At 42.4% G+C, this 22,532-nt stretch overlaps 1 protein-coding gene across 1 annotated transcript in view; it reads left to right on the forward strand.

Annotated features, from left to right (window-relative positions):
- Positions 1-252: 252 nt before the first annotated feature.
- Side (motor axon guidance molcule sidestep) overlaps positions 253-22,532 on the forward strand; it is a 29,290-nt gene continuing 7,010 nt past the window's right edge. Inside the window, exons 1-8 of the mRNA XM_076427060.1 lie at positions 253-1,371; positions 12,127-12,259; positions 17,126-17,337; positions 18,922-19,032; positions 19,122-19,337; positions 20,804-21,100; positions 21,199-21,329; positions 22,198-22,357. Of these exons, the coding sequence (XP_076283175.1) occupies positions 1,266-1,371; positions 12,127-12,259; positions 17,126-17,337; positions 18,922-19,032; positions 19,122-19,337; positions 20,804-21,100; positions 21,199-21,329; positions 22,198-22,357 (1,366 nt within the window). The 5' untranslated portion in view covers positions 253-1,265. The remainder of the gene's footprint in view (positions 1,372-12,126; positions 12,260-17,125; positions 17,338-18,921; positions 19,033-19,121; positions 19,338-20,803; positions 21,101-21,198; positions 21,330-22,197; positions 22,358-22,532) is intronic.

Below are 22,532 nucleotides of genomic sequence, written 5' to 3' on the forward strand. Positions count from 1 at the left end.
CATCGTTAGCGCGGATGCACAACGATGCATCTCCACGGGACGCGGTTTACGGGAGCGTTCGGTAGCATTTCGTGCCGCGGCCGTCGTTAAACGAGTGCGGGTGCGTAAACGGGGAATGGGTGCCAGTCTATATGTATACACACATATACTATATCTATAAACGACTCTGTGGAATGATGTGTGCGTAACCGCGTGTTCTCGAAGCCGAAGCGTGCGTGTTCCGTTTGAGGAGGGTGCTGGGCGAGTGGGGGCAAACTACACGCGTGTCTTCGGTTTTGGTTTTAGTTCCGTGGCAGTCGTTGCCGACGACGACTATCTCGAACGCGACGGTCCCATGGCTCCCATAATCGCGGACCTTGATCCAATCCTCCTCGAAACCATCAGCTAACTCGACCACAATCACCCTAATCAATCTCCGAACTCTGGACACTGTGCCTTCTCAATTAAAAATACCAAATAACAGTTCTACAATTCGCTACAAAATATTCCAAATTTTGCGCCGATTCGACAGCTGCGACTGAGTGCATAAAGTGCAGGAACCTGCGGGGAAGTGTATCGAAGTGGGAGCCACCTGATTGTCCTGAAACTGAAGTCGAGACTAGGAATAATATACCAAACGGAGAGAGAAAAGTTTTCCGGAGATCGAAGTTGAAATTGTCCGGGAGAAGGATCCGCGAGACAACCGTGCAAAGAATTTCGACAAAGCGAGAAATATTTAAGAGGTGGCCCGAAGAAAGCCGGGCCGACTGAAAGGGGGCGACAAAGCCGGGTCCGAGTGTCGCTTAGACGCGAAGAAAAACGCGAAGTCGGCTCGTTTTGTTAATCAAAGGACGTCGTTTCGGCTCGCGGTTTGACTAATAACGAGCATGTGTGCTGTCCCCGCGGAGAAAAAGTCGGGAGGAAGTTTATAGAAAACGGAGTCTGGCCGACGACAGTCGAGAGATCCTCGTTGAACGTTTCAGAACCGAGAGGACAGACTTTTTCACGATGAGGAGAAGTTGGCGCTGATGGGGATTGTTGAATGATTTTTCAAAGAGACTGAACAGAATGGTTTCGTTGTTCGATTGCGTCGTCGAAGTGATCGCGAGCTCGAGGAACCGCGATTTAAAATATTGTGGGATCCATTGAGTGAGGTTTCTGTGGATCTTCGGTGATCCTGGGAGATCCTGCATGCTCCTGTAGGCTCCTGGAGGGTTTTGGATGCAGCCTATTGGCCGAGTTTCACGCGTCACCTCGAACACCTGATTCTCGCCTGCTGCTCCGAGATGCGGTGCACGTCGGGACACGTGTTTCTGACAAGTTTGCTGATACTACTTCGAGCGCGGCGAGCAAACGCGGCTACCGAGGACTCGCCTGAATTCCAGAACAAAGGTAAGTCGATTACCGTAACGATTTTAGGCTCGTATAGAGGATTTAGATCGACGGTGTTCCTGAACGCGACGCGATCTCTCGCCCGTGTTGCGGAACTCGCGGAAACTGAACGTTTACTGGTCGTTCCGTTGTTTATTCGCCGAGGATCGAGTTGTTTCTCCGGAATTCTTCCGGGGAGAGTTGGACGGGACAAAGGAGAGGACATATGAGACGATCGGTTTATTTTTTAAACCAGAAGTTCTCGAAATAAATATGAATGGAATAATCAAACATATAAATATGAAGAATTTCATGTGAAATGAGCTAAACGTAAATGTATTACGAATCTCGCAGAGCTTTTGATTTCTTTTTTAAATGAAGGCATGTCCTGTATCTTCGAAAGTTGTTAATATTTTTCAATGAAAACATTACGATAGTCTCGTTGACAGATTGAGAGAAAGGCGAAGCAGCGATCTTGTAGTCAGAAGCTTATTTCGACGCGAACGAGCACAGTGACCTCGGCCCGATTTAAATAAGTTCGAAGTTAGGTTGCCTATCGAACAACGACCGGAAGGATTCAAATAGACCCCGACACCCGCACACATCGTCCAACAAAAGTTTTCAGAGCTGCTTTTCCGGTCTTTAAACACCTGACCGGATCGAGGACATTGTACAGAGTGTCCCGAAAATGTATTTCCGTGAGAGAGGCAATTCCCAAGGTCACTTGAAGGAACCTGATGGCCTGGGGAAGCACAGCATTTTTGGGACACCCTGTATTTCCTGGTTCTATCAATTTTCCCGGACAAGGAATACGGCACAGGGCTCGTCTTCTCGGCTAGGCTCGGGTTTAAGTTCTCGGTTGGGCTCTGGTTTAGGTTCGCGATTAATATTCGCCGTGGGAGAGGCTCGATCGGTGGTCGATCGTTCGCCGATCCGTTCGAAAGAGAACGACGGAAATAGATTGCGATCGCGTGACGTCGTTAGTATACACGTTGCTCCAATTTGCCAGGATTAGGTGCGCTCGCGAGCCGAGATAATTGCGTTATCAATCTTCGACGCCTCGTTTACCTCGCGACTGACGTGCGTCAAAGACCGTCGACGGCCCAAGTATGCGAACGTATAGTTCGCGAACGAGTTCCGCGAACGGGGCCCCACGAATTCGCTTGAACCGAGAGAAAGAGACGGATCTACCGGAGATTTTTAGGTATTACGTTGAAGACTCTTTTCATGCGAGATCGATTACTCATGTCCGGAAATTTCATGCGAAATAAAAATTGCCTCTATTAATCTGTTCATGTCCCGCAAAATGACGGATTTCAGTGTTAGAAAATGAATTCTGCCCGGCTAATTATGGCACTCGAACCACTGTGCGACGATTACCAATTTAGCTGTCTTCCGCCGTAACTATACTTTGGCTACCGACCAAAACTATCGGCCCTGTTTACACGGATTTAAAAATGAGTTCGATCGACGTGCAACTGCGAGTTAGGAACTGTAATTTGTTGACTCCCGCAGCTAGGTTTATGTTGTTACTGGGGCTTGTTGCTTTAATAGGCTCGCAGATGATGTAGAAGACTCTGTCAGTGAGAATTACATTGCAAATCTTTGTGCAAATTGCTGTCCATTAAAAGTATCTCGTACAACAGTGTCAATGCAAAAATCGATAGCCTATATATGACAGTTTAAATGAAAGACAATTCTTTCCCCGATAAAAAGATCTTTCCAATGATCCGTTTCAATCCCGATATGAAGTTTCCAAAGTAGACTTCTTGCGATTTAAATGAAATAATAAATGCATGAAGATCCACAGTCAAACCCTGACTGGGTAGAGGGGAAAGTATTATTCGTTGAATTAAAGATGAAACGAAAAGTTACGTCGAAAGTATTAGGTCATTCCGTAAGTCGCGTCGTTCCTCGAGGCGTGAAATTCTTACGGTTTAAGCTTGCAATTAGTTTGAATCACTTATGTATTAACCAGCGTTTCAAAGCTTGACGCTTTATATTGAGAGACTGCTGTCTCGTTTAAAGCTTTCAATGGTTTAATATTAAACGTTTGCTAAATGATTCGGTTCATCGAAAACTGTGTTCCGAAGTACATTTTTTTTCTACTTGTTTTGCAGTCCGAACACATTTTCTACGTATGAATAATCAAGTTCTAAATGTGTCGTCCTTAAAATTCGTGCAGCATTCGATGCTGAAAGTGAATTTTTTAACACTGCGACCATTTTCAAATGGAAAATATCGTTTTGAATCTGTCGAATATAAATATTAAAAGAATATAATTGACTTGAGATATAATTTGTTAAAGTTGGGTATCGAAGATATATTATTTTCGCTTCATTAAAATATCAATTTACATTTACAGTGAAACGAATTAATATTCGGACGCTCTAGAAGAGACGGTAACTTTTTTAATATTGGAATATACGATCTGAACTTTTTTGGGAAGCTGGAGCAATTAGTTCGCTACAGGATGTGAAAGGAATTTTTTCAAAAATTGTAATTGATCGAAATTGTAGAAAAAATACTAACAGATGCATTTTACAACTTTTTTATGGGGGCTTATATTGAAAATTTAAAAAATACGTTTTGTATTAAAGTTTATTGCAGTTAGAGGCCGAAAATCGTGAAAATCTGCAATGTTTAACATCTTTAAATGTTTGTAACTCATTGCAACCGATTTAATTCGTTTCATTTAGCTCCTGTGTCTTGCAATTGATGCAGAAATTTTTTATTTCGAAATTCACCGCGGATATCTGGTTAGCTGCGAACGCTGGTCGGGTTCCCTGGCGAAAGAATTCGCGCGTGCGACTTATTTTTGGCCTTGTAAAAAGGCGCCGCTTCATTTTGATCCCGTTGGCCCATCAGTCACTGCTCTCGTTCTCCGCGGCGCGGCCAATTTCCGAAATATATGAAAACGGGGTGAAGCGCGAGGGTGGCTGCACTTGCGATGCATCTCCCAGCGCAGTCAACTCCCAGCGGCCCGCTTCGAAGGATTTAGTGACACTACTTGATGCAACCAGCCATAAACTACATCCGAATGAAATTTTCACTGCTGAAACATCGCTAAATAATCGCCTTGTGCTCGTTCGACCAATTCTTTCTCAATCCTTTATATTTAACCACTGTTAAATAACATCTAAAATGATTTGCTGAACGCTTCACTTGAATTCGTATACTGACATCGTCATTTACACATGTGGTTATTTATTTTCATTTCTAGCCTGTAACATATTTGTTTTTCCAACTGTTTTGCCTTAACTGTAGGTATCACTGCTGGCTGATATTCTCTGTTTTGTTTTTTATTTATTTGCAAACATTCACAGTATATTTTCGTTGTTCTTATTTCTTAAAACATTAAAATACACCTCCCTCTACAACTACATAAAGAACAGAACACACTGTTACTACTATTCGATCTAAAATTGCTGGAATACCGGCGAATACCAATATTAATTTAGGAAGTATTAATACTGAAGCCAGGTATTAATAACGAAAGATGATTTTCAGGCGAACATTGAGGAAATTATTGCATCGGGAAGATCGCCGAAAGTTTTCGTGCGAAAAGGAATGCGCCGAGGCTCTTCGGGGGCTTTTAAGCGAGAGGATTCAAGAAAGAGAGCAAGGGAGAGATAAAGGGAGGAGAGAGAGAGAGAGGACTTTGAGGAGGAATTCGAAGAGGCTCTCCGCGGCGCGGCCCGAATTCCGGCTTCCGTCGAAAATATAAATATGTTGGCTGTCGTCGGTACGCATAGATCCGCGGACGATTCCTTTATTCCCGTGAAAATATTTAGAGTGGGAAACGTAAATACGGGGGCGGGCCTCCAATAGACGATCCATCATCGCGCCTGTAGGTATTGCCCCCAGGAATCCTTACATGTTTGTTTAACGGCGAACGTCGGCTTAAACGCCTTCGCGAAAGCAACACTTTCCGCGAAACGAAAGCACATAAAACGCGCCGCTCTTCCTCGACCCCCTTAATTGGTACGCTGCTTTATGACGCGTTTTAACGTCCTCCTGCGGATAACCATATTCTAACCATTTTTTTTCAAGCGCGAGCTTTGAACCATCCTGATATGTTCATTCTGGCCAAATTTTTTCAGGAACAGATCTGGGGCACCATTGAGCTCCAAAAGTGATATTCAACGCTTTCTGTTTTACAATATTTCATAATAACTTCGGGACCTCGGGCTCTTCTTCTTTCTACTTTTTGTCAACCGGGTTTCTTAATCCCTTGACTTAGAATTCAATTGAAAAATTTCAGATCAACATAGACGAAAAAATTCCATTTTTACCACAATACAATCAAGAAACCTGTAACTCACTGTCGGAATATGTATATGTTGATTAGTATTTAGAAAAATGTTATGTCTGTGTGGAGCTAGAGTTGTGCTAATTGAATTACATTGTATTTTTCAACCTCTTCGTCGTAATTCGTAATTAATGTAATTTAATTACAATGTATTTTATAACCGTACTCCAATTGCAATTACAAATTACATTGTAATTTAATTGAATGAAGATCTGAATTATAAATTACAATATAACTGAATTACAAAGTAATTATAAATTATTTCGTAATTATATAATTCCTGGAGTAATTCAATCGTAATTCTGCACAACTTTGTGTGGGGCCCGCTAGATAGTCTCATCGACGAGTCCTCTAGCGGGTGTAGGACGAAACGCTCCTTCTTCTCTCCCAGCTTTAGCCAAGAACCTAATATTTTCCTTCGGAGATTTTTAAGTACGTTGGCACCCAGCAAAGGACTGGAATCTCTGAAAGCTTGCGTTTGGTAGATCGAGGGTTGTGTATCGCGATAAATTCGATAAAGCCCGCATATTACTCGAACGATGACCGAAGGCTTTTGAAATTGGATGCACGCGGCAAGTTCCGCTCCGGTTCAAAGAATCCGGCGAACTAGAAAGGAGTGTAGTGGATGTACGGAGAGAACGAGAGCCGGTACGAAACTATTCGGGACGCCGCAAACAGCCGGCCCCATAAAGCGGACGAACTTTCAACACAGCGAAAACGGACGAGCCGCGGGGGTTCCCCAGGCCGCAGAACGTGCCGATGGAATTACCATACAAAGTGATCAGACGGGAGACGTTCGTCTCTCAAACGACCCCTACAGGCAGAGACAAGACGAGGGATAGCCGCGCGATCATCTTTAATCTCGCGCATAATTCCCGCTATGGATCGGTCCCGGGATCGACCAACTGGCTATCTAAATAATTACTGCTGTTCCGGCATCGCGTGATCTCACTCCCTCAACTTCCAAACGGCTCGGTACTTCGTCAAAACGTAATTTCTCTTCATTTGAATTGTCTGTTATTACTGGTATTCTGGGTTTCGAAGTTGTCTTTGCACGACTATGAATTCAATGAATTAATTCGTACAGCTGATCAAATAAAGTACAATATATAGAATGAAACAACTATCCACGAAAGTTAAAATGATTCATGATGAGGGATGTGAATAATTTTATACGCTTAATGAAATTAAATCAAATACAATATATAAAATGAAACGATTTTTCAAAAAGGTTCAACTGATTCATTGTGAGAGCCACGAGCTAATTTGTACGTCTAATTAATTGAATGCCAAGCATCGCCGAGTAAAACAAGTCGAAAACCTGTCGAATAAACCGCTGGAAAAAGAGAATTTGTTCGATGTCCCCGTGATCAGTCAAAAGTGGTATTACGTTCGAAATTTGACAACCCTACACTCGGCTAAATTAAAGATAATTAAGCCCGTCCGGGGCCAATTTATGCGACAGCGTTCCAACACATTTGTACGTTGGTGGGGCATTTATTCTTGTGTCACAATAGCGCGGTGGTACCGCAAACAAAAGCAAGAAGACCGAGCGCAATAATTACTGGCCCGGATATTCCAGCGGGCGCGGATGAAATTTATTGATCACGTTAGGCGACTCGCCGCGCATACATTGCCGTGCCGGGGCACGGGGTAACGCTTCCGTTCGACGCGATAAAACATAAAACCGAATGGAATAATGCCGGGGCGGTGTAACGACGATACGTCAACATCCGAAAAGTTTCCTCGGCTCTCTCCCTCTCCCCCAGCCATTCTCGTAAAACTCGGGGCGTTTAACGGCGCCAGGCGCCAATGATCGTCGAGCGATGGAAACGCCAAAGAAACGGGAACAACCATCCCAGTCGAAACGCGTAGGTGGTGACAGTTGGAATTTTATTGGAAACCCGAACTTCTTCTGGATAGGAGAGCAACAGGTGTTGCCGGCGCGCGGCCCGCTAGAATTACGCTAGAACCGAATTGACTGAAACCAGGGTCGACCCAAGGTAGATTAGAGCGAGATACAGGACTGTCTCGATAGTTGTCGCGCGCCCGGACCGTGTCGCGACTGCTAACGAGGCCTGGCAATTACGTTGTTCTTGATCCTGTCGCTCCCCGGCGAAATCGATTCATTTTATATCGCGGTTTCTTTGATTTTATTCCCTGTACAAACTAAATTGTACACAATCAACCATTTGAACACTTTTAGCAAATCATTTCATTTTATACTGCACTTTATTTAATTTTGTTAGCTGTACAAATTAATTCGTACCTCTCACACGTATGATGTATTAGAAATAATTGTTTGGAATAATCTTTTTTCTGTGAACTGTATGAAAAATAATTGTCCGAAATAATGTTTCTTGGAATATTATGCACGAGCAATGAATTATTCACGAACAAATGATATTTCACGCTGCCGGCAGCTAATGCGTTAATTGATCCCGAGCATTTTGTACGCACGGAAAAGCAGTATAACTACAAAACAAATGAAACTGGAATCGAATAAACCCGTTCCGCACATATTGCATTCCAAAACGTCGCAAAGCGCCTTGCACGTTCGAATGCATATTCATGAAGCTAACTCAGGAATAATATCGACAAACGAGACAAAAATTGCGCTGTATTACCTTCCACCTAGCATCATCTCCATTATGCAAAAAACAAGCAGAAAGACATCGACGGCACTGTTCCGCAAAAACGCGCGGACCCGACCCTCTCGGTCATTTCATACTACGATGGTTAATTAGACTGAGGATTTTATGCATTTCACCGGCGAGAGCATGCAGCTAAAAACATTGTATGAATTAACGAGTATTGTCACGGCTTACCATTTTTACTTTCGTCTTGCTGGAATTATTAACGGAACAAACATTTCCGTGCCAGTCATTATAAAAGGCAAAGGTGAATTCTTCTCGATCGAAAATTTATTATATATTATTTATAAAAGGTATTCGCACATTTTTCCATCCGTTTGATAAAAAAATATTCCAAATTTTTATTTTGCATAGAGAAAGAAGATTAATCCACGCAGCACACAATGATAAATTTCTTTGTAATTTTGACTTATACAATCAAGCTTTATAATCATCGGCATATTTGTGCTCTAGTTTTCCGAATCGATGCAGGTAAAATTCGCAGAAAAATCGGCAGGCTAATGGCGACCCTAATCGAAGCCGCGTCACAGGCCGCAGACAAAGCTCGCACAAAGCGGAATTAATTCGCGGATTTTTATCGGCGCCAATCTATTTTAGAGCGCCGATCGCGTCTCGCGCGCTGTCGCGCAATTTCCTGCCCTTTGTTTCGCTCGTCGCGACGAACATGTTCGCGCCTCGCCTAACCGGAGGCGTCACGATGTTACTATGGACCGGATCTATGGCATTCCTCCGATAGTTTCCGCTCCCGGGCGCAGCTATAGTGAGTTCTTAACCCAGGCCCATTGCCCTGTAAAATAGTACATGCTACAGACACTGTCAAACTGAAAACACATTTCTTCTCCACAATACTACCAATTCAAACATTAAAAAATTTGATTCTTTACCAGTTCCAATTTACGATTATCGAAATTGTAACGATGCCTCCATGGAGGATTATTTAACAAATTTGTGTTATTTAAAAAGTGGCTAATATTGGGTTGGCAACTAAGTTTGCGACCTCCACATTTTCTCGAATAAAGTCATTTATTTATTTATTTATTATTTACCCTAAACCGCAAAATTTTAAACTGTAAATCTGGCCCTGAGAATTACCAATTGAATAGGTTTAGGGTTAAGAAGTGTCGGCAACTCAGCTGGGACATGCAAATTTATGGTACGGGCGGATGAAGTATCGGAGTTATTGGGTTTTGTAGATAAGGATTCTTGATTTCTTGTGACAGTTAACGATTTTCGCGCAGCACGTCATCAAAGTATAGTCCTTTGCGAACATTTTTAAAAAATTCCAATTGAATCGATGAAAAACTGAGTTGTCGGCAGATTTTTGTCCAAAAAGATCGGTTTCTCGCCCACTGTGCGTCGGTGACGAGCCAGGGGCGGCGTTATCGGGGTTGCTCGGGGAGGCCACTTCGTCGAGGTTTTCGATTTTCCATCCGGTACAGCTTTTTCGTGTTCCTCGGGGCGTAACGCGTCGCTGAAAGGCGAACGACCGAAACCAGTTTGTCTTCTCGACAGAGCGTTTCGTCGCTGCGTTACACGCTCGTGCTCCGATCTCGGAGCCACCGATCCTCGTACACAAACATCCGCGCCGTATCCCGTATCCACGTTCACGACCACACTGGTCGATTACGCAATCTCACCGTGCGTCGCGTGTCGCTTCCTCTAAATTACTCGCAGCTAATTGACTTTCTGGGCCCGCGGCGCTAGCGAAAGGTTTATTACGATTTTTGTAGAACCGCGCAGCGCCGGGGCTGCTACGCCTAATTTTATCCCCTGTCCAAACAATCGTTCCTTCGCCAGGTCGAATCTTAGAATAGAATTCCGATAGAATCGGCAGATTCGAAGAAAGAATATGCAGGTTTAGTATAGCTAGCGTTATGTAAATAATGCTCGAGGGTAAGGCTTGTTATTTTTGTATCGCGCGGGTTGGGAAACCGCGCTTCCGCCGGGCGCCGTCTATTTTCGTGGACCCTGTCCTGTCCCCCCTTTTTCCCTTTCTCTCCCCACCTTTTTTCCCTCCGGCTTTCTATGGTCCCCGTTTACTTCCCCTCTCCGCAGCACGGACGCCGTATACGTCTTTCGCGAATCGAATCCGCGGACATCCAAAAACACCCATTAAAGTAATTTACGAGCCACGAATATGACGAGCGGAATAACGTGGAAATATGAGCACGGCTGCACAGTTCGTGCTTCATGCTTCATGCTTCCCACTCGATTCGTAAAAACGCGAACGAATTTCGTGTAACTAGACCGCGCACTGCATGTGGTATCGGCGATTTTAGAGTGCATATGTGAAGCGGATTTGTTGCATTTAATTTTAATTCTAGATTATTAAATTCCATCAATAAGTTAACTAAATTCCAGATAGAATTCGCAGTTCACTGATCACAATGGTGCTTACTTTATTTAGGAGGAAGTTGTGTTTGTAACGAGCACGTCGAAAGTTAGTCTCGATTTCGAACATTGGAGAAATTAAAGTAATTGAAGAGTTTTCGCGCATGGGAACTCGGAGAAATAAACTTTTACGAAATGAGCTATGGATACAGGAGTGCGCATAAAGATTCACAAGTCTATTCATTACAAACGAAACTGTTTTAACGACCGTCGAGTTTGTTTCTGGTAAATTTTACCTAGCTGGAACGGTTTTTTCATATTTTTACGGCGTGAATATTTTGCGAGCTGCGCGCAGAGCGAAATTCGAGGATGAATCTTTTAGTAGTGTTAATCCGGGAGAGACGGTTGTCTACATAATGAATTATGCTGCAAATACACATTGGTACAGACGGGCAAGGTTCACTCAATAGGACAATCAAAATTTAACTAGCTTAAAGATCGAAATTAAAGGATTGCCAAATCTTTGCTGAAAGTTCTGTAGGTCTTTTCGTGATAATTTTTTAACGAATCCCATCTATTTCATAAAAACGACCCAGTGTGCGCCGCCGCTAAAAATAATTTCGCAAACCTAAGATTAGGGGATGGTCGCGCGATGATTTTCGCAGCCGTTCGACACCTGGCGCCTTCAACACGGCGCCCGTCGCGGCATGATTCGCGACTTTTCCGGGCGCATGATCCACGAGGTAAACTTAGCATCGTCTGCGGGAGGAAAATAGCCTCGATATGCCTGGTGCGTGGGAACCGGTGTTAACGCACACCGCGGTATGCCATTGATAAAAGTCGGCCATTCTATCTTGGCAACGGCTCGAACATCCGGTCCGGTCGAATCCTCGAGAGGATCTATAGATCGTGGCGTATACTGTTCTCTTCGTAACTGTGAAAACTTCGGATCCGCAGAGTCACAGTTATAGAAGAGGTACTGCATTCTTTGTAGTGTTCTGAAAGTAGAGTACAAACATGGAACTCGTGCTTAAATTTGTAACAGTTACAGTAGAGATGTTTTTCACAGTTACGGGGAGAATACGGTATACATATATCCAGCGTAAGCATCGTGGCAACGGCTATTCATTTGTCCAATTAACAGCGGGGGACTTTAATCGGAATGCGCGCAACGGCCGATCGTGTAACGAGCATAATAGCGAGCCAAGAGACGGTGCAATGGTGCAACGATGCAACGATGCAACTGTTCAGAGCCGCAGAGCTATAGTTACGGCTGCAAGGGAACCGCTTCATTAGCGGCACTTTCTCCTGTGTTCCGTGTCACCCTTAACGAGCCACCGAGCAGTCGAAAAGGGCTGACACCCCCGCAGTTAGAGTACCTTAGCCCTTTAGGTTAACCGCGTTCGTTCGTTGAAAAATTGTTAGCACGCAACCCCCCTTTTAAACGCGCGCTCATGACTCTCTTTGTGTGTGTTCCAGCGCCGACTAGGCTCGTGTGGGCTAGCGAGGGCGAGGACGTCGAATTACCCTGCGACATCACTCCACCCACGCCAAGTGATTCTGTCAACATGGTGCTCTGGTTCAAGGATTCCGATGGAATACCTCTGTATAGGTAATCACACCTTTTCACACTTACATGCATTAATCATGGGAGATTAAAGACCTTTTACTACGTAAGTAGTGTGAACCGTCCAATGGACTTGATTATTAGTTGCTGCTACTTTTATCTCGGTAATAGTTGACTATCTTGAACTCTACGTTTTTCGGAACATTTGTTATTGTTCTATTATATTTGGAATTGCTTATTATTAATATTAATATTAAATCTATTAGGTCGAATATTAAGTCCAATATTAAGTTCAATATTCAGTCCACATTTAGGCCAATATTAAAGTCTTATCTTAAGTCCAACATTGAATCCAATATTAAGTCTCATGTTTAGTCCAATATCCAGCCCAACGTATCTAACTACAGTGGATGTCCAAAGTATTCGTACACCTTTTAAAAATTATAACTTTTCCATAATTATACCAAACGACCTGATTTTTTATAATCAATTAGAAGTATTGATTTACGAAATGATATCCAAAAAGATTTTCCAAAAATTGTAATTTACAAGGTTACATGCAAAAATGAAAAAGGCATTTTTAAAACTTTTTTAATTGGGCCCTTATTGATAATTTAAAATATATGTTTTGTAGATCTATGTTTGTTATACACATGCTGAAAATTTCATCGAAATTTCGAATGTACGATCCTGTGGATTTTAAGCAGAAATTGATCAAAAGTCTTGTAAAACTACGATTTTGACCTTTTTTAACAAATTGTAGCTCGTGTGTATGTTAATAAATTTCGATGAAATTTTAAGCATGTGTGTAACTTCTGTATATCTACAAAACATATATTTCAAATTTTCATTGAGGTCTCAAATAAAAAAGTTCTAAAAAATCCTATTTTTATTTTTGCATGTAACCTTGTAAATTATAATTTTTGGAAAACCTATTTTGCATATCATTTCGCAAACCAATGCTTCTAATTGATTATAAGAAATCAGGTCGTTTGCTACAATTATAAAAAAGTTATTAGTTTTTAAAAGATCTAAGAATACTTTGTACACCCACTGTATATCCGTCACGAAATCGTTAAAATCGTCGGCTATTAATATAGCAACTTACTATTTCCAATATATTCGGAAAGCGCACATCATTTTAAACGAAAACACAGGAACCCAAAAATAGCAATGACCTCTCGGAACTTACTCTCTGCTTATTCGCCGGTCTGCAAGAATAGCGGAATGATAGCATACGCTGTGTACAATGGAGTATACTAGAACGAACTAATTAGTACTAGAACTTCATTCGTTATAGCGCCTGTTCGTTCTGGCGTACACCGAAATACATGTACTTAAGCGCAATCCGTTCCGATTCCACAATCCAGGCTCTAAATTTTAGACCAGTGCCAATTTGCCTATTTCAACCGGAAAGATCTAATAGAGAATGATAGATCCAAGCGCGAAACTCATGTATTCAACACAGTCTCACGTTCAAAATCCCACATTAAATATAAATCTAGTCATGCTCTAGATTCTGAAACAAATTTGCCAGCCAATACGAATTTAGCGATCTAAACTATTCTAAACATCCAAAACGATCGTAAAATAATATTCACATTTATCCTCGTCATCCACTGTCCAGATAGTTCAGACGTTTATACTGAATCATAATTGATGATCATCCTGTTAAAAATTGCAATTGCATCAACAAGAAACGATATAATTTCATTCAATCCATACACTTAGATTGCTATGTATCTATTGTCCGTCCCCTGTTAGAATATGCTTAAATTATATGCTCTCCGAAAAGCTTTAATTACGAAATCATGCTTGAGAGAGTGCAGCATCAGTTTCTCAGGTCTTGTTCATACAAGATAAATAACGTCAATCTTTGATCACGATTACTTTACAACATTAAACATAGTCAACCTGGAAACATTGTATGCTCGAATAATAATTATGCACTAATAATAATAATAATAATAATAATAATAATAATTAAAGTCTGAGGATCAGAAAGGGGGGAACTTCACACATCTCGTTCGACTTCTCGCGATTATTCCGCGCGCAGATCTTCCTGTTTCGCACCGATTCCGAAAGAAGAATGTTCCGGGGTCTCGGGATATCTCGGTCACGCTTAATATTCGCGGATGCCATTGTTCTGAGATCGCATCTAGAAATATCTCGACCCAAGTGCCACCGGAATAGGGTCCGCTCTGCACTCTCTCCTCTATTGTGCACCTTTAAACGCATTGCGGTCGCCCGCCGAGAATACTAGCACCCGAAATCTGGCCAACGTCCTCTCTCTCTCTCTCTCCTATGTCCCCTTCCCCCTCCTAAGCACACTGAATCCCGAAACCGGAATTACTATATCCGGATCCGAAACACACTCTTCGGAGCCGGTCTCCGGGACTCGAGCAGAGAGCGCGCGATTAATCGCGCGGCTCACGCCACCCAGAGAGATATATATCGAGAGGCAGAGATAAACAAACAAGCGGCTATCCTTTCCGAGTTTCGTTGGTGTTTGCCGTTTCGGCGGCGAAATTTCTGAATGACGACACGCCACGGGGACGCGCGCGCGCGCGAAAATAGATCAACCGATCGAAATTTGCTGCTGACAAATCCAAGCGCGTCGTTCTGTTCGTTTATTTACGAACACCGGGGCGAAAGCAACTTCGATCGTAACACGAGCTCTGATGCATTCCCACGATGCATTGAGACGCCTTGATATTGGAAGCATTCGATTGGAAATTTGGCGGATAATGTAGTGAGAGAGAGAGAGAGAAGGAAAGGGAGCGTTTCGTCCTGCAAGACTCGGCGGTAAGGCGTAGTAAAGGATCAGGCGGTAGGGGGAAAGGTGTTTACTATTTTGTCCATATGCTGGCAAGCGTAGGAATGTTAGTTGTTTATTAAATGGTTAGATATCTGATAATTAGACTGCGAATGTTTATGCAGTTTGCAATTTTTGTAGACTATTTTAAGAGAGAAACTCGAATCAATTAAAATCTTATTTTCCTACATCTTTTGAAAATTTTCAGAAGCAATAATTGCATAAAGATCCGCAGTCTACTGATATAATTGAACAGCTGATTTTTATGGGAAAATAAAAATGTTCCGAGTTGCAACAAACTGGAGTGAAATCTTGACAACGTTGTTTTTGTAGCTACACTGACGTTTATGTTAAATAATGATTCCTAGCAAGGCATTATTATGAAACAAGAGTTAAATTTAGGAAACGATTTGGTCCATTCGATTTTGTGGATTTTTTTAAGGAGTATGACGATGTTTGGCTGGTTAAAGTGCGAACAGAGAATGTCTCGGAACGTTTTGATAGAAGGTTTCATTGCTTCCGGATTCAAAGAGGTTTGTTTCCCGTCGGGAGAAAGCTTAGCGTAAACACCGGTTGGTCGGTTTCGGTGACTAACTCTAGCACGCGAGTTCTATTCGCGGCGGGAAAAAGGCTACTTGGCAAGCGTGCGGTCAGCGAATTTAGATTCGCGAACCGTTGACCGTTACGCAATGTCGAGGAGGAAATCACGATGCCGACCGACCACGACGACAACGAGGCAGCGGAAGAACGAATTCATTGTCGATTTTCTTGACAATCGCGGAAAATGGCAATCAGCTCTTGGACGCGCAGGAAAAATATTTTTAGACTTTGTTAAGATTTTTTCGTATATAGACATTCTTTGGCAGCGGACATGACTATTGTTGTTGTAAAATACAAGTATTTATCCACACATTTTTTAAAACTTTGTCTATCTCGAATCGTTTCGACCACCATGAGTTCCCGCTTCTCGCTCCACATCGGGTTCCCATGGTTTTTTCCTTGCAACGGTTATGGGGACGCATTCGGCGCAAATAACCGAACCCGTAAAGTCCCGGAGGAGCCACCTGCTTAGCGTTCGTCTCGCATGTCGCTCGTTTTCTCCGTTGTATCTTTTTACGAGCATTCTTTGACAGGGAGCGTGCAGAGGCTGGGCGAATGTCTTCTCGCGTTTCGGACCCACGTGTTTTCCACCCTTTTTTCGAAGAAACGCTTTCTTATTCGAGCGTAGTGACGAGCTGTGATCCAGAAACCCGGAAATGTTGACGGAATTCCAAATGGGGCTCCACGTTCTTTAATAATTCCATTCCTCTGTCCATAAAGTTGCCACGAGATAAACTGCTGCGCATCTACCACACGCAGGGCTTCTACTCATTCTTCTCCTAAATGCAGAAAACACGGAATCTAATTAATAATTGGATTAATCTCTCTCCAATTTTAGGTTAACAAAGGCAGTACTAAAAATATACGATAAAATGGATAAAACTCGCCACATCTTTGATATTTCTCGACAATTTTCTAGTGATTTCTTCCTAAAACCTATCATTTAAGTTTCTTCATTGAACAATTCAATTTTTGAATATTAAAAATTACGTATATGTCAGAAGGGCTTAGTTGGGGCGTGGCAGAAAAAAGGTTGGGAAACACTGGTCTACAGTGTAGGCTCTATAAAGTAAAATCGTTAATCTAGTTTCAATAAATTATTTTCTACAATTCTTTTCATCAAAAGGAATCATGTTAAGGACGAAGATTTTCCAACCCTCATTCAACCCCATTCTCCCATCTTGATTGATATCTCTCGCTATAAAAAATGAATACAGTAGTAAGACATCAATGTGATGGAAGTATTAATGATTAACTTAAGAAATTCCTTCTCCGAGAACGTGAGAGATTCACAATAAAAATATTGAAAGGGAGGATAAATGAATTTCCCCGCGAAATAGGAAAAGCTTCGGCGAATCGTGTGTCAAATTGACGCGGAGAACGAATGAGGTTTAATGGACCGTGGGTTTCTTGTTCGGGGGTTGAATTTTTCCCGTTGATATATCTTCGTTTTGATCGATGAACTGCAACGCCGGGTGCATTGACGACGTTTGCAGCTTGGACGCGAGGAGCGGCGAGGTCTCTTCGGCGATTCACTGGGCAGTCAGCAACGATCTGGGCAAGAGAACCTTCTTCCAGATCGGCGACGGGCAAAGGGCGAAGCTGAAGATCACCAAAGTGACCTTCGAGGATCAGGGGATCTTCCGATGCCGTGTAGATTTCATCGATTCGCCGACAAGGAACTTCATGGTGAATCTTACACTCGTTGGTGAGTACGGACACGCTTATTCTCTACGTTGTAACCGGACGCTTCCTAAGTGGACCGTTATCTTTCACGGAATATCGGAGGGGGCGAAAAAAGTTTTCGCATGAAAGTTACTACACAGGCTACCCGGTGGGGCAGCGAACTTTTTGGCACGAATGAATTTTGTCCGCTATTAATCCGAGAGATTAATTCGAGCTTCTTCCTCCTTACCGAGGAACATTGTACGACCTCTAATTTCGCCCGGAACTTTGTTTGCGGAAGAGCCGGAAATAGGGGACACCCTTTTTTATCAGACCGAGCTTAGGGGGTGAAATCGCTGAAAATTGCCACCCACGGTATCTTCGGGACCGTTATAGATTAGGGCACAATTTGGCGAAGTTGCGCGATGCTTTGTAATAATGGGAGCAAGATAATTTTCTAGGAAATTAGGGACGAGAGTAAAACGGAAGGACCTACTCAAACTTAAATTTATGTCCATTACATGCTCTTGCATTTTCCACACTGTATCTCTCAGCACAGAATTTAATTTTTTTAGTCTCGAGATATAATTTATTCACCTAATAATGCAGATAACGTGACAGTGAGCGTGTTAAAGACGCTGTTCAGTTGATCTATCATTTCGAGGCGCAGTTCGAGAGACGACGGTCCATTTAAGCTCGAATTATCATAGAATTATTCAGCTAGAGTACAGGAAAGTATAATAACTATTAAATACACTGTTCAGTGAGTCTATCATTTTGGGACACGGCTTAAGAGCGTCGACGGTCCATTCACACACACTGGCATATTATTCTAGAATTATTCTACTAGAATACAGGCAAGAGTAATGGCAGTTAAACACGTTGTGTTTAAAGATATTACGGTCCATTTACATTTGAATTATTCTGGACACATTCTACTAGAATACAGGCAAGAATAGTATTAAATACGTTGCGTTTAAAGACATGACGCGGTACATTTACGATGGAATTATTCCGGAATTATTCTACTAAGACCCAAACGAGTGTAATTAAACAGTGGATTTCTAATTTTTAGACAGAGTTAGATAGTTCATTCACTCTTCCGAACCATTCTAGAATTAATCTAGTGGCCTACAATGAAAACTAGCAGCTATTAAACTCATTATTCAGCATATTCTGCTATATTATAGTACATCATAGTATATTCTACTATGAACCGAAATTTCTATAAAGTCACTGTGCTTTGTAGTGAATTCTTATAATTATGCCTTATTATTGTTCATTGTTCATTCATTAATAAATTCAATTCTGAAATTGTAACCGTAAAAATTCCACAGGCTCGAAGCTATTGCCAGGTTTTATGCATTTTTGACAAAACACCGAGGGGGTATAATTTTAAACAATACAAAGATTACAGGAGTTTAAAAGTCTGCATCAATTAACAAAAAACAAGATTATTTTAAAAGTAAGATGGAAACCCACAAGCTATGTAGCATATTATGGTATATTCTAGCATAATTCAATCTAGCATTGTTCAAAAAACAAAGGTGCACTCACACGCAATTTCCTACACACAGCAAGTACCCGATGGATCAAAGACAGCAACAAAACTGTGACTCTTTTGCAGACAAGCCATCCAAGCCAGTGATATACGACGCACAAGGGCGCGAGGTGACAGGAGTAGCTGGGCCCTTTCTCGAGGGCTACAACCTAGCATTAATCTGCCAGGTGTCCGGAGGTAAATAAATTTTTCTTCCCAACATAACAGTAGCCTATGTTCGAAAACTGATTATCCACGTTCCCATGAAACAAATCGCTGCATTTCAGGAACACCAAAGCCAGCGGTGACGTGGTGGAAGGACGGCGAGCTGCTGGACAGCGTGGTGGACACTATGTCGATCGGTTCGCCGCGAAAGTTCACGTCGAACCACCTTTTTATCGGCAAAGTGACGCGGTCGTTGCGGGGCGCCAAGCTGGTCTGCAAGGCGCAATCGGCTCCTATGGCTGAGCCGATCGTCAGGGAGGTTCCTTTGGACATTTATTGTAAGTACCTTGCCGATCATCGTCGATTGTCGACGATAGGATCACTTCAGTAAAAATGAGTATGATCTACGACATAAGTACATATACAGGGTGTCTCGGCTGAAGGTGGCCACCTAAATATCTCCTTTATTTTTAATGGCATAATTTAAATGGTATCGAAGGAGGAATATCATAGAAGAACGATTTCTTTTGTCAGGTTATTTTTTCATTCTTATTTTATTCATTCGTCTTTCATTACTTATTTCTTTTTATTCCATCTTATAGCCACTGAAAAAATACATTTGAATAGGCTTAAATCATTAACAAGATGGAACAAAAAAAAGTTTTCCTATGAAAAAATAACCGGACAAAAGAAATTGTTCTCCTATGATATTCCTCCTTCGATACCATTTAAATATTCTTTTTGTGCAATTAAAAATAAAGGACATGTGTATAGGTGGCCTCCTCGTGTTAAACAGAGCTGACTTCCTAGTAAATATTCTTTATCAGAAGCATCTTCCTGCACAAAAAGAGCTGTTTTAATTCTACTTTGGCAGATACGATCATCGCAGCAGAATTTTCAACTTCTTCATTTTTTTTTGCGAGCGTTTTGCGGCGCCGAGCGACGACGCGTTCGAAAAAAAGCGAGCCGGGACCGATCGCAAGTCGCAACATCTGTTCGAAATAAAATAGAACGAGTGCGCGCGCTGCTCAAGGTCGCTTCTTTGAATTTTAACGCGTGCTAAAAGCGATCGCGAACCACGAGTTAAGGAACGAGCGGTACGATTCGACGCGCGCACGTGCTACGCTCTCGTTTTATTGCCGTTCTGCCGATAGCCACTGCCGCGAATGCCAGTGGAAGAGTTCGCGATGCGAGTTAGAGAGTTACGCAAGGCTATTATCTGTCAGTGGTAGCACTGTCTTGCGTCGATCCTTCCGGTATGCTATAAAACCATCTAAATCGGATCCCTAACAAAATGAAACTTCCTAAAGGAAGGAGAACCGTCGTTCTTTATCCTGACAGTGTCCTGCAGCGTTGCGAAAGCGACCGACCCGCGAGAAAGAAATTTAAATATAGCCGAAGCGAGTGACCCGCGGCGGAAGCCAGATGAATTCCAACGATTTCGCGTGGACCTTCTTAACTCCTTTGACGGTCGGATTTCGTGGAATCGTCGTCGAAAGTAAAAATACGCGGCTCCCTCGGCACTCGTTATTTTCGCTACGCTGCGAACTGTGCGCGATTACGAGACCCAAACTGCAAGCAGATCTTCGCGCATTGGATCCTGAAATGTGGAGCAATCGGCTCGAAAGAATCAAACTTTATCGTTCAATATGAAAGTCTAGTATCCACAAACGAAGACCTTGATGCAAAAATTGAGAGAAAAAAACAATACAACAAACTACATACAACTTCAAATGCAATTTTCTAAAAAAGTAGATTTGTCAAAATGGAATTCGAAGCTTGCACGTCTCTGATTGACTTCCAGTGAAGCCGGCTGTGGTGAAGATCATCCTGAACGACGACCAGATCTTCGCAGGCCGGCCATTCGCAGCTCGCTGCGAGACTTGGGGCAGTTCTCCAGCGGCCAGGATCATTTGGAGGTTAGGTGAGCAGGTGATAGGAGAGCCGAACGTGTCTACGACGCAGAGAAGTAATTCCACGGTCAGCAAGCTAGCTCTGGTCCTGAACAAGGACGACGACGGCAGGGAATTAACCTGCAGAGCCGAAAATCCCAGATTCCCCGGCGGAAGCCTCGAGCAAACTAGAGCCCTGAACGTCGCCTGTGAGTACACTCTGCACATGTCCAAAGTGACGTTCTTCATCGTTCCGATTATAAGAGAGAGAAAGAGTACATTGTCTGTCTTCGGTTGTTCCGCGCAGATACCCCGGTCGCCGCCGTTCATCTAGCTACTGGCTACGCTTTGGAGTCTTTAAGGGAAGGCGATGATCTGAAGTTGGTCTGCGACGTGCAAAGTAACCCACTCCCGACCAAAGTCATCTGGTATCATAACGTAAGTGGAACAGTCTTATGGAGAGGTCGTCTCGGCCGATATCCTTTGGGAGAGTAACTGAAGTTCGAAGTTTCGAACTTTAGAATCTGGGGAGAATGGAAATGTTCGGTTGAGTGATAAGTAGACTTTATGTTATGCATTTATGAAGAAAATCGATCGGAGGAGCACGTGACGGTATAAACATTTTTTAAAATTTAGAGCTTTTCGATACACTGTTTTCAACGTATTGAACACATGACCTTGAATGACCTCCATAATTATAATGACCATTCATAATAGTTCATTGTATTATTTTTGAAACAAACTGTCTAGACTCCTTGACATCTCTGACTATTAAAAAATCAGAAAATTGAATCATGGAACTGAAAATTGCTTGCTAAAAATGAATATCCTGCTCACTCTCTTATCTCTAAACGCTTCAGACGTGAACAATGCACAAAGAGCTGACTAATACCGAACGGGAAGCTGAAAGAGAAACATCTCTAGACAGACCTTGATTTGGTATGTTTATCCAATGCAATCAAAATAAGCAGTGGTTTCAGATAACACTGCGGTGAACCTGTTATACTCAGTCTACTGTATTTTCACCATCCATCTTGAATGACGTCCATCTTGAATAACGTTCATTTTACACGAAGTCAATCTTAAACGATGTTCATCTTAAATGACGTCTATCTTAAACAGCTTAGTGCAGAGAAAATAAATGAACAGTCGCAGTATTCGGAATTTCCTCGGAATGTTTGCTTTCGATTATTTAGAACGCTTTCGTTTGAGGCAGAGTTTTGATAGGATTCGATAGAAATTAGTAGAATAGGAGGATGGATCGACGAGACACTCGGATTCTTACAGTTTATGGTTTCTGTTCCAGGATAAGCGAGTGGAACATGACGTGACCGGCGGAACGCTGATTGCTTCGAACGCGTTGACTCTGAGGGTGTTGACTTTGGCTCATGGGGGCGATTACTCCTGCGAAGCGGTCAATTCTGTGGGGGTAGGTCGCAGTCGGCCCCTCTTCGTCCACATGAAATGTGAGTTGCTTTGCTTAACACACGTATAGTTTCTAATAAGGACATCTCCAAACTTGAAAATGATTAATTACGTCGTTTTTCAGTAAAAATTCGAAGATAAAATTAAAATGATAAGTTAGAAATTGCAAAAAGTAATAGAACAGAATGGAGACCATGTTATCGGATGCATGTCTTA

The sequence above is a fragment of the Lasioglossum baleicum genome, chromosome 7 (assembly GCF_051020765.1).
Source record: "Lasioglossum baleicum chromosome 7, iyLasBale1, whole genome shotgun sequence".
NCBI classification, from domain to species: Eukaryota; Metazoa; Arthropoda; class Insecta; order Hymenoptera; family Halictidae; genus Lasioglossum; species Lasioglossum baleicum.